A 12,547-nucleotide genomic window follows, 5' to 3' on the forward strand; every position below is an offset into this window, starting at 1 on the left:
CAAGCTTTCAGGCCCAAAGTATAGCAAGTTAGATGTACACGGTGGCAGCTGGGAAAGCTTCATCTGAAATGCAACAATTTTAAAGGAGAAATTTTTTTTTAGAAGATGCTATTTTGTGATCATTACCTGATCTCCAAGGAAGATACGCACTGGAATTTAGCCTAAATATTCATACCAGATGTTTACATATATACCTAGCACTCATATCCATATTAACATAGTCAGGCATAAAACGTAGTTTCTTCGTTTTGCTCTTTATTTACCTTCTCAGTGCTCTGACTAATTTTAACATTTCCTTTGGAATTTAGTTGCAAAGTTGCTATTTTACCTTGGGCCGTAGCGTTACAGTCCGTACCTATATTTGTGAGTATTATCCTTACATTAAATGTGCTTTGCAATTCAGCAATACCTAGTTCATAGCTCTGTAAATAATTCCTCGAAAAAGGAGAAGCTTTTTACAAAGTGCACGACGGGGCAGCCACGCTTCTGTGTTTTGCCACCAGGTGTCTCACTCCACACACCAAAACCCTCGGCATCAGCCAAGTTTACATAAACCCACCTCTATCAAGGATCCCATAGGCACACGATTTGCTAAAGCACTGGTAAAAATACCTCTACAGCTGGCTTTATTCTGTACTCAATCGAACAACTTCATCCAATTCACTGGGTTGGGTTTTCTTCCTCCAAAGGTGGTCTAAGGTATGCTGCAGTTGCTAAAAGGGATTCTGTTTTTCTTGGTCCTCTGTTTGTTTGGTCTAAGGTTGATGACATCGCCACCATTAAGAGTGCTAGAATTTTGGTTGGAGTGGCTTCCACCAGCTGTATTAAAAACACCTACAGAATTTAAAGACAAGAAAAATATTTGTATTTCTTTACTTCCTGCAGCATAATGCATGAACACTGAAGACGCAGTACTTACTAAGGCACAGCAGAGCACCTCAAATGCACACTCTAGTTTTTAAAGGCTTTATCCATTTCTGGGTCAATTTTGCAGCTAAATTTGAAGTAGAGCCAGCTGGAATTACTAGCCTGGCAGTACTTAAAACTAGTATACATCTGTGTAATTGAATGGCAGCACATGCACTCATCTGTGCATGGGTATACACTAATTGCACGGTAAATAAGTTATGGTTAGTTGAGTAATATCATAAAAGAAAATCATGGCAATTTTAAAGTTAGAAACTTTGCTGAGATAAAGGTTAGGAAAAAGCCTGAACAAAGGAGTGCTTTAAGGAAAATAAATTAACTGACTCAGAAATACCTGAAAGAAGTGGTACAGAAGTTCAGTGTTCCCTTACAAAAGGCAGTCTACAAAGCCCTCCTGATTTTATGCCAGATTCTGTCACCATCTCTTGTAAATCTGCACCAAGATGAGTAGCACTAATACTAGTTACATTGAAAATCCCAACAAGCATCCTTTCTCAAGTCCTTACACAATGTTTAAAGGAATTAATAAAATGGTACTTGCCAAACATTAGCCACAAACTTGAGTACGTGAGTTTGGCAGTCTTGTAACTTTAAAGAGTCACAAAGTTATTTCACAGAAGGAAAGGAGACAATAAGACCTAAGATAGGAAGGTAATAATTAGACCTGATTCATTCACCTTGTACTAACTCCATGAGGAAACGGATGAGACCGTAAGCTTTGATGGCACAAAATACTGTTCCTGGGTTTTTACTGCAGTATACGTACCTATCTTGTTACTGCTTTTATGAACGACTTCTGGGTCTTCAGCTGTTTGTTGCTTGAGCCTTTGAAGATACTTATCAGCCAAATACTTAAAAACTGGAATGTTAAAAAAAGGTACATCAGTGCATGCTTAAAAATAATCTTCCTATCAATAATACCTTTGTGTGAAAGCTTTGCATGCTAAGAGAAGTGCATTTGGCAGCAGAGGTGAAGCAGGAGCTGGTAAGTGCTACCCCCTCAGCAGGTCTGTGTTATTCCTTAGAATAACAGCAGTCATGTAAAGACAGTCCATTAATAAAACCTGTCAGTGATGTTTTTCTAATTAATTAATGCTGCCCTCATTTGTATCAGGGTACAAAAAAATCTACCGAGGATTCTGGAAAAATATACAAATATAGGAGAATTTTCAAAACCTACATGTGTTACAGTTATTTAATTTGTAAATAATAATTAATCTGAAGATGATACAGAAACATTTTACATTTTCTCTTGAAGTTTTTTTCCAAGGTAATGTTAACAGAGAAGAAACAATTAGCTTACTATTAAGTTTGCTAGATTAAAGAAAAAAATAAAGTTACCAGAGACTATAATTCTTTATTATTCAAACCTACCTGGCTGAATTTTATAACAGTACTTTTATAAAATTAAATATATGCATTAAAAAGCGAGACTTGGGAAATAGTACAGTATCAGCAGCAGACAAAAGGCTGCAAGAGATCCAATCTTTTAATGCACTTTATGTAAATAAACCGTGAAATAATTATATCAATTATTTACTAACGACTACAAAATAATCTGTTCAACAATTTGTACCCTGTAATAATTGAATTCCTACACAGATTTTTTTTTTTAACAGGTCAGTGCTTACTGACAGTGGCTGGCACTTCTGTACAGTAAAGCTAGGTGCTGTTTGTGGAAGAGCAAGGAAAGCTGTATGCAAAACCATGGGCCCAGCACTCCGACACCAAGCAATTCCAGCTGTGTTTCAAGTGTGCTGCTACGAAATACAGAAAGGACTGCCAAGAGCAGGCAGCAACAGGGGAAGCAGCAGCTCAGCTCTGAGCCAGAGCTGCCCAGTGCCACCAGCAGCAGGGGCAGGGCAGTACCTTCCGTCACGTTGAGGTCTTCCTTCACGGATGCTCGGTAGAACCTTAATTTTAGCTTTTTGGCCAGTGCTTCTGCCTCTTCGCTGCATGACAGAGGAAGACTTTGTAAATACTAATCTGTATTATTTGTCAGCAGTTATGCTTATAGACAAGATGCTTTGTAATAAATGACACATGGCGAGGTGGGTTAAGGAACTCAGTCAAAAAATACCCCATCCTTAATTTCTTTATGACACCTCCACTATAAAAAGAGTATCTTTTGCATGCAGTTTCTTTGTGACCAGAAGTAATTGCTTTTCAAGGTATTAACTTCATTAACTAAAATTTCCCAAGGGTTCAAAGACAAGTGTCAGTGAAACCAAAAGGAAGGAGGCTGTAATTAACACCAGAATCAGAAAAATTACCACTGGGAAGTCAAAACAACAACAACAACAACAAAATAACCCTTATGTATATTTTAATGAAGCAGTAGACTATACAATCAGATGAACACAGAGATGAAATCAAGAGTTACTTTTTTTCTGTGAAGTGAAAGAGAACTTGTGCAAAATTTTAAGGAAAAGTTGAGGAACCTTATAAAAGTTCCACCAGGGGAAATCATTTCATCAGAAAGAGGACGTTTACTGAGGCAGAGGGAGTATTCTGAGAACAAAGCCTAAGCGACATACCATGAATAAAGGAGGAGTTTAAATGAAATTTTTCTTTTCCTGTGAAAAATCCTCAGTATTCTTTGCAGAGGGAGCAGAAGCTGATTTATGTCATCAATGACAGCAAACAGAGAACAAAAAGCCAGTGCAAGAAACAACAAAAAGAAGAAATAATTTAATCTCTCAGTAAGATGGTAGAAATGAAGAAGAGAATGATCAAACTCATCATGCTGTATTTTCTACATGATCTGCTGTGGTAAATGAAAGGTAGCATTTGTTAAGCTGATTTTATGGCAAGAATGAAATCGGTGACATATACAAAAGCAGAATGAACGGACAGTAAAATCTGTAAAGAAAAACATAGTGAAGAATGATTGACACCATGCAGTTTAAGAATATTACCAGCTATGGATTTCTACAGAGTTATATTTTCATTAAAATGAGCAACAAAAAACAAACACAAGTGAAGCAAAGAATATTAAGATACTTCTTCAAACAACCTGTTTAATAGTGCTTCATTTCAGCAAGTATTCACAAGCCAAATTAGACAACATAACTTCATTGCTGCACTGCAACTATAAATTTTAACAGGAGAGAAAATTTCCAGTTTTAGAATCTCTGATTATTGGAAAAAAACAAAAACAAAAAAAAAAAAAACCCCAAAACATATCATGGCACAAACTCTTCATGTTATTCCTCTGTATTTCTTTGGTTGACACCTCAGAAGGCAGCATGAAGGGAACAGACAGCTCCTAGCTCTGCTAGCACATCTGCCCAAGTAACTACAGTTATGCAGCGACACCCATCACCTTCTAGGGCACCCTTTGATGTAGGACAGCTCTGACAACCTGGATTTCCCAAGTCTTCACAAGAAACTCCCATAATTGTGTTTTTTTTATAAACGTGCATATACAAGGGACGGACATATATTGTTTTTTAAAAAAAGCAAGATAAAGCTCTTACTTCTTTATACAAGAGTCATCAAGAAGATCGATCTTATTCTGCACAAGAACCGTGGGAATGTCTCCAACTTCACTTACAACCTTTTCCTTCCAGGTAGGGATGGCTTTGAAAGACTCTCTGTCAGTTGTAGAAAACACAAGAACACAAGCCTGGGCTCCTAAAAATATACAGATCAATTACAGATATAAATAAATACAGATCAACCAACATACATTAAGAAAAAGAAGAAAAACTTGTTTCAAATACAAGGGATTTTCCAAGTTTCTCCCATAAAAGTGCACTTTCATTGACAGCTTGCATCAAACTAATGGTCATAAATTTCCCAAATGAAAATAGTTTGCTGTATTGTATTGATGGTTATATTGATTCTTCATCACTATGGGCCTGTTACCTTTCAAGCTATCTCCAGCATAGCGCACATAGGTAGGGGAAAGCAATAGGAGGGGATGTGGAAGGGCTGGAAGAAGGGCAAGGGAGGTTTGTTTCTTGCTCACTGGTTTCCCGAGAGGAACAGAGGCCAGAAGGTAAGTACTTTTCCATATGCAGTATCTGTAAATCTTATTCTTTAAATGTTATTCTTCATGCTACAGTAATTTGGGTTTTGAAAAGCAGAAATTTTTATGTTTTCAGAGAAAGTTGTGATTATTTCACTTCGTAGCTTTTTGTAGAAAATGAGTGTATTTTCAACTCATACTCATTCTGTCACAGCACTATGATAAATTGTACAAAAGATTTTGTATAATTTTTGTTATGGTTTTGTAACAGCCTCATCAAAGAATAGTTAAAACCTATGGACACTGAGAAGGTACTTCAACACTTGAAAGTGAGTGGTCTTCAGACTGTCTAGTAGGCCTCTGTTATTCTCAGCAAACTTCTTCTCTCTGCACATAAACACACAGAGAAACACTTCATTATGTTTAGGCCTTTACTGTGCCTTTCGGGTGCATCAAGAAGAGTGTGACCAGCAGGTTGAGGGAGGTTCTCCTCCTCCTCTAGTCTGCCCTAGTGAGGCCACATCTGGAATACTGTGTCCAGTTCTGGGCTCCCCATTTCTGAGGAGACAGAGAACTACTGGAGAGAGTCCAGCCAAGGGCTGTGCTGATGATTAAGGGACTGGAGCATCTCTCTTTTGTGAGGAAAGGCTGAGAGACCTGGCGCTGTTTAGCCTGGAGAAGACTGAGAAGGGATCTTATCAATGCTCATAAATATCTCAAGGGCAGGTGTCAAGAGGATGGGGCCATGCTCTTTTCAGTGATAGGACAAGGGGCAACAGGCTCAAACTGGGACACAGGATGTTACACCTAAACATCAGGAAAAACTCCTATACTGTGAGGGTGTTGGAGCACTGGAACAGGCTGCCCAGAGAGGTTGTGGAGTCTCCTTCTCTGGAGACTTTCAAAGCCTGTCTGGACATGTTCCTGTGCAACCTGCTCTAGGTGACCCTGCTTTAGCAGGGAGATTGGACTAGGTGATCACTAGAGGCCCCTTCCAACTCCTACTTGTCTGTGATTCTGTGAATATGCTTGATATTTAGTAACAGAGTAAAAGGAATGGATAGCTAATGTCTTTGAGACTCCAGTGTTACCGTGTGGCAAATATCCCAATCCAGTTACATATAGCATGAATGATTATTTAATCAGTACGAATCTTCTTTTATCTGCAAGTTTCACCAAGTATCCCCCATTCCTGCATTCTGTTTGTATTTCTTTGATACAAAACACTCCAGTTCTTTTATTAGGTTTCCTTTTATTTATCATTTCAAAGGCAAATTCAGTCTATCTTTACTAAAGTTTTCCTGTGCTCTTTAACATGCCATTAAGACCCTGCTGGTATGATTTTATGCAGAATAATAAGCATGGCCCTCAGAATTTCAAATCAAGCTCTCCCAATAAAACAGTAGCAATGAAGTCTTCCATAATTTTCCCTATTACTTGTGTTCTAAAATTTGGCTTGTTTTCCCTGATGTCCACACCATAGTCCAATGTGATTCTTCTTATGCAATTCCACTTAGAATTCTGTGAGATAAGTCTAAAGCTAATTATTCTTTCCAAAGCAGGTTACTTTGCATTTGTCAATGCTCAATTTAACCTATCAACATGCAGCCTAGCTTAATAAAGCCTCTCAAGTTCTTCGCTCTCCTGGAGATGAGAGCGTTCATTAAAAGACTCTCACCATCTCTAAACACCAACTAGATCAGTTTTAGAACTAAGAAATCCCTTGTGAAGTTTGCACTCTAAGTTTGCACACTTTTACTTCATCTCTCTCCTTCCACCCATTCCTTCCAAATGCTAAAGCATTGGTAATATTAAGTTTAGAGGGAAAAGTCCTAGCATGTGGTAAGTAAAAAGGGGGTGACCTACAACATCAGGCCTCATTGCTCCATTTAGATATAACACAGGTAGAATACAGTGGACAGGGAAAGTAAAAATAACTCAGCTTGGCCATATTGATTTTTAAAGAATTATATGGACAGGCTCTCATTAGAAATCAAACTGAAGTATTTTTGAACACCTTCAAGATTCTGACATTTAAAGGTTTTCATCAGAAAGTTAACAAACAACCATGAACAGAAGTGTCCTTCCACATAAAGAGATAAACTTTTTATCAATGATGACAAAAAGAAAGAAGATGAACAGGATTTAGGCATTGAAACACATTTCTGTACACAGTGACTGACAGCATTCAGGAGAGTAACATTATCATCTCTCTCATCCACTTCAGAGTCCTACACCACCTCTGTCATAAAGCACATTGTGCACAACAAAGGCACAGGACAGTGTCAGACAGGAACACAAGAGCTAAAACCAGGATGTTTTCAATGCATATTTTAAATCAATGTTCTGTTGTAAGAAGCTGTTTCGTAAAGCTACTTTAAAGTACTGAAGAAAAGACATTGGGTTTTTTGCATGCACTACTGCTTTCATAACCCCTGTATTTTAAAAAGGTTCCAACTGGTTGCAGGATCACTGGTATGACACCCATACGTAGACTAATTCAGAGAAAAACTTAACACAGTAGTGCTAGCACCCCTCTTTGTTTCAAGTAGAAGGTAAGCTTTGCAGCTCAGTAGGCCTCAAAGATCTTCAGTTTACCTTGTCCTCAGAGATTCCATGATGAGGAATTTTCTCTTTTAAGAATGGTACAAACGCTATAGAATAGAAAACATATAAAGAAGTTCCTTGCCATGAGTGGACTCACACAGGGCTTTATACTTGGCACATGTTCATTTCACCCTTATGTTCTTTGCTTCAGCTTTCTCATGCTATGACAGAAAATATGCATTTACTACAAAATTTGTGGTGCCTTCAACCTTGAACTGAGACGAAACGCACGGTCAAATGATATCATCGTGCAGAAGTTCTTGTTTATTGTTAATGTTCTAACTGCTGTGGATATTGCCGGGCTTTGACAAGCTTAGCAGGGTTTCAGGTCTCACCAGCAGAGCCCAAAGGAGGGCTGCCTTGCTCCAAACTGGACCAGAACAGTCTTGCAGTACTCCCATTACCATCGTTACTACAACCCAACGCAGTTCGCAAGTGCAAGCTAGAACAAGGTGCTGAAGGCTTGAGAACTCCGAGGTCTAACTATTGTGCAACAAAATGAGGAGCCTGAGAATTTGACTGCTCAGCAACTGCTAACAGACTAACGAGCAAGATGAGTTTTCCATCAAAAACCTAACAAGGGTCTACTCAAGATACCAGCAGCAGTGGATGGAGGAAGGTGCATGCACAAACACTGCCTGGAGAAACACCTGTAACACGGACAGCAGATACGGTGCTGCTGATGGCAGCCCCTTGAGTGTGTGCTTGGCGTGCAAATGAAGTTCCTAGCCAATTAGAAAATGTGTGACTTCCATCAGATAGAAACTGGTAAGGTGCATGATACAGTATAAAAAAGAAATTATGAAATGCATACAGAGCTTCCTTCACCCGTTGAATTTGGGGTGCTGGACTCCTTGCATTGTATGATCACGGACATGCAGCTACAGCAGCTGCACATGTTCACCTGTACATAGAAAACCACACAGCATATCCACTGTCACCTCCAATGCTGTTTATCTGCAAGGCTGAATGAATTTGGTCCCTGGACAAGAAGGGCTCAGAAGCATTCCTAGCGTGGCCCATGGATGTACAGCTGATCCCTGAAGAACTGACAACACACAAGGTTCCAGCAGAGTACCTAAGCCCCAGTGTTATGACAGTGGTCAAGTGTCCTCTGGGAGAGGCACACCCTGAAGTAACAGCCAGCATATATCTCACCTACCTTAGAGGCATCCTCCCCTTATCAGCAATAACTGGTACTGAAATCCTTGCATTTCCAAAGTAAGCCTGAACTTTTGCTTCTGTAATACTGTACTTGCAGACCTGATGCTAAACCAAAATTGCATTCCAGGCTTTTATAATTTCCCTTGTCCCTCATAAGCCAAAGTCTAGTGCAGAGCAGTCAGTGCATCTAATAGCTTGAACTGTTAATATATCCATTACACTGTCTACAATATATATCCATGGGATGATTATGTCCCATTTCACAGCAGCCTCCTCAGTGTAAAAACCTTAAAAGGCAGAGATCTAACTGCCCTATGCTGGGCATGAGTCATGAGCAAGACTTCAAGATACTCAAGCTTATGTGGTAAGTGAGACCAGAAGTGTACTTTAAAGTTCTTCTGAACACTCTGAATTTTAGCATATCAGTGCCAGTAATTAAAAGAGAAAGACTTTGGCTTGGAACAACTGAGGAGAGTAAAGCATACAAGAGAACTGAAGGCCTGGAGAGTTAAAAGGAAGCTCCAAGAGAATCAACTACTACCTTCTAAAATTCATATGCTCAACCTGTCAGCTGTAGATTCCTCTCTTTCCACATGTGAATAAAGAGAAATAGGAAAAGAAATACCTTTCTCTAAAGAAATGTTAATCACCAATTATGAGTGACAACCAGAAATATTACAAAAACACCCCAAGACCTATTAATTGCCAAAACCAATAATGAAACATAAAAAGGTCAAAGGACTGTACTACCCTGAAATAGTAATGCATAACTGCTATTTTTTCTAAATGAGGTAATTTTTCTAAGGTTTTACACTATAGGGATGTATTTTTCCCAGCCATCAGGTAACTGGTTTGAAAAGAACTGAACAACGGAACCTTTGCCAAGTCATTCTTGTCTCTCAAGCTGAAAAACAAAAAGGGAAGATTTTCACAACCACTGTGTCATTATATGCAAAGAAAGCCAAAGTATGCAATTTGTAACTGGCCAAACAGACAACCCACCTGCATATGACTGAATAATAGAGTTTCTATTTTATGAAGTAAATACATTTTCCTTATTACGCCTTTGTGTTGACATCTTAAAGGCAATCTGCACTGGCAAGAGAACTGTTGGTATGTATTGTAGCCTTGTAAACTCTTTCTAGGATGACTGATGGATTTTTCTTCCCTTGGATTAATTGCTAAATGCCTCAAGACAGTTTTGTGAATATTTACAAATATATGTCTTACAGAAGTAAAAAAACACAGGGAAAAACATAATTTTGCTTTTGACTGTCTTCATGGCACACTTTGTGGATTTTTTGTGCAAGTATCTGTCTCATTTTGTTCTATGTTTTTTTAACGAGCCCTACAGAGCGACCTGTAAAAAGTGACACTTAATGAAGGCAAAGATTACATGAAGGGGAAAAACATTTTAGAACTGAAAAAGGTCAACTACAAATGCTTTGCACACATATGAAATAAATATCATTCTTAGCACAGCGATAGGAAAATATCTCAAAAGAGATGTGCCGATCAAAAAAAACCCCAGAACCGCCAAAGAACAAGTTTGGTATTTTCACCTCTGTAGTAGGCCTTAGTTATCGCATCGAATTCCTCTTGGCCCGCCGTGTCCCACAACATCAGCCTGACGTCCTCGTCGTTAACTCTGCAATAAATGGCAGGGGTTGGTAACCAGGACGAGACACCGGCAATTCAGAACAACTGACGTGGAAATATTTCTACGGCTACATTATAAGAGTAATTCAGTTCAAATTTAATTTTACTGAGATATAATATAGGTAATGGTTGACCTCTGTAACATGCTATAGCAGTAGTCCCTCAATTACATTGCGTGCTTTTTTCCTGACAACCCATACTACATTTTCCTCTTCCTTTCCTCCTCTTCCTGTACACCTCCCTGTATTAGGAAAAAATAACACAGACTTCAAAACTTAGGTGCCTGAATAATGGTCCTTTTGAAGATAATCAGCTTAAAAAATTTATAAAATTTTCTTACTTGTCATTACTGTAGTATTTTCCATTCTATCAAACATAATTGGGGATTATCTATAGCATATTTAACTTTTTTTTTTCCACAGCCATTTTAATCTATATTAGCTAATAAATTTGTATAATCGTCTTATCATAAGCACCTCCATTCCCTCCATAATTAAAAAGAAATTAAAATTAGCAGGTGGCAGAATACAAAGGAAACTTGTCAAAAAGCTTACCTCTTAGACAGAGGTTCCAAATTCTATTTTGCCTTTGATTTATAATTCTAAATCTTGTACAGAAAATAGAGTGACAACATTTTAGCCCATTGGGCAAGACAGAAAACATCTCCTTTTACTGTGCTTTGAAACAGCAGACCTTGTTTCAAGCCTTTGTCAAAAAATTGATCACAACAGAACAAAGAACTAGAGGGAAAGGTAAAAATCAATAGTATGGGATCTGTTTAATACATACTGAATTTGTCTTTCCAGGAAATCTACACCAATTGTTTTCTTGTAGTCTTTTGTAAAAATCCCCTTGCAATATCGCTGAATCATACTGGACTTCCCAACAGCTCCATTTCCTACTACCACCACCTTGATGGCCACCTCCATATCTTCTTCCAACATCTTCACAGTCCAAGCGATTCTCTAGCTTAGCCAGGAAACTACTGATTCTGTAAACAAAGTAAATAGCTGTGTTCACAAAAGTGCTGCGCATAGAAAGTAACAGGAAATAAAAGCACACACTGGAAATATAATCACACACAAATAGCGTATAATTTATTTTCAGCTCTGCCACAGACCGCCTAAGTGACCTCAGACATGTTACTTAGCAGTCTGTACTTTGATTTGCGACTTAGTAGTTGGAAATTAATATGAATGTTCATAAATATGTTTCCACTACATAAATGTATCATCATAGGTTTATTATGTTCCAGATGCTCCACTGCTAACACATACAAGATGTTCAGCTGATCAACCTAGCACACAAGTGTGAAGTAACTTCAACTTCAGCCACTGTTCTTTTACAACCAGTTCAGATATCGTCACCTAACACCAACATTGATGCTTTGAAGACATAAACCTATATAATTTTGCTCTTTTACCTCTTATGAATTTACCTAAATTTGTCTTTCTAAGAAAGCAAATAAAAATAATAATAAAATAAATCTCCAGGCCCTTATTAATTTAATTTTTGGCATGTGAATCAAAACACTAGGTGTAGAAATGCTACTCAGTAATTCTGAAGAGAATGCAGTTTCCAAAGTCCTTTTTCTAACAAGAAAATTAAAAATCCACTGTCCTAGAGCATTTTTTTTGAGATTTAGAGAATTTATTTTATCAATATGCAATACACACCTTATTTTATATTTTTAAAGGCTGTACCATCACTATCTGATGTGACTGTAACCTGACATCACACGGCCGCTGCAGGGGAGCCACCTAACTTCTCTGAGTTACTTTTGCCCATGTTCACCGTACATTAACCAGAGACAAAACCAAGCTCCTGAAGCACACGGACAAAGTTCACAGCGCCAACGCTTGCAGCAGACAGAGATATTTGCATATAAACTAAAAAAGCAACCAATAAATTATAGCGGTTTACTGTGAAGATACAGCATTCCAAGCTTTGGTGTTCTTTTTTGGTTTGGTTTGGGTTTTTTTGTTTGTTTTAAATGAGGAAGGGATGCGGGCGCACACAGAAGCGACGTTGCCTGCACGTTTTGCTGTGCCGGGAGAGCATCACTGTAACACTTGGCATCTGCAGGGCGGCAAATCTCCTCCCAAAAGGCAAGTAACCCTCCCTTCGCAGGAGGGGAGATGCCCCTGTTCTAAAGGCTTTGCCCCCGGCCACACACGCCGCGCGAGCTGGGCGAGCTGGGCTACCTGCCCCACGCCC

The 12,547-nt window shown here is 38.6% G+C and overlaps 1 protein-coding gene across 1 annotated transcript; it reads right to left on the reverse strand.

The window, feature by feature from the left end:
* Nucleotides 1-453: 453 nt before the first annotated feature.
* RAB23 (RAB23, member RAS oncogene family) lies at nt 454-11,322 on the reverse strand. The gene is made up of 6 exons (XM_008940748.1): nt 11,120-11,322; nt 10,234-10,319; nt 4,407-4,563; nt 2,797-2,879; nt 1,694-1,786; nt 454-834 (listed from the first exon to the last, which is right to left on the reverse strand). Exons 1-6 carry the CDS (start codon nt 11,272-11,274, stop codon nt 695-697), a joined length of 714 nt encoding a protein of 237 aa, XP_008938996.1. The 5' UTR covers nt 11,275-11,322; the 3' UTR covers nt 454-694.
* Between the last annotated feature and the right edge of the window lie 1,225 nt (nt 11,323-12,547).

This window comes from Merops nubicus, unplaced genomic scaffold (genome assembly GCF_000691845.1).
Source record: "Merops nubicus isolate BGI_N331 unplaced genomic scaffold, ASM69184v1 scaffold7260, whole genome shotgun sequence".
Taxonomy (NCBI): domain Eukaryota; kingdom Metazoa; phylum Chordata; class Aves; order Coraciiformes; family Meropidae; genus Merops; species Merops nubicus.

Bases quoted from the DNA above. Each gene is read 5' to 3' on its own strand.
- RAB23 (XM_008940748.1), bottom strand. From the start codon at position 11,274: ATGTTGGAAGAAGATATGGAGGTGGCCATCAAGGTGGTGGTAGTAGGA. The intron at 10,320-11,119 runs GTATGTATTAAA...CATTTATTGCAG, and splicing joins TTCCTGGAAAGACAAATTCA to AGTTAACGACGAGGACGTCA. The intron at 4,564-10,233 runs GTGAAAATACCA...GTATATTTTTAG, and splicing joins AACTAAGGCCTACTACAGAG to GAGCCCAGGCTTGTGTTCTT.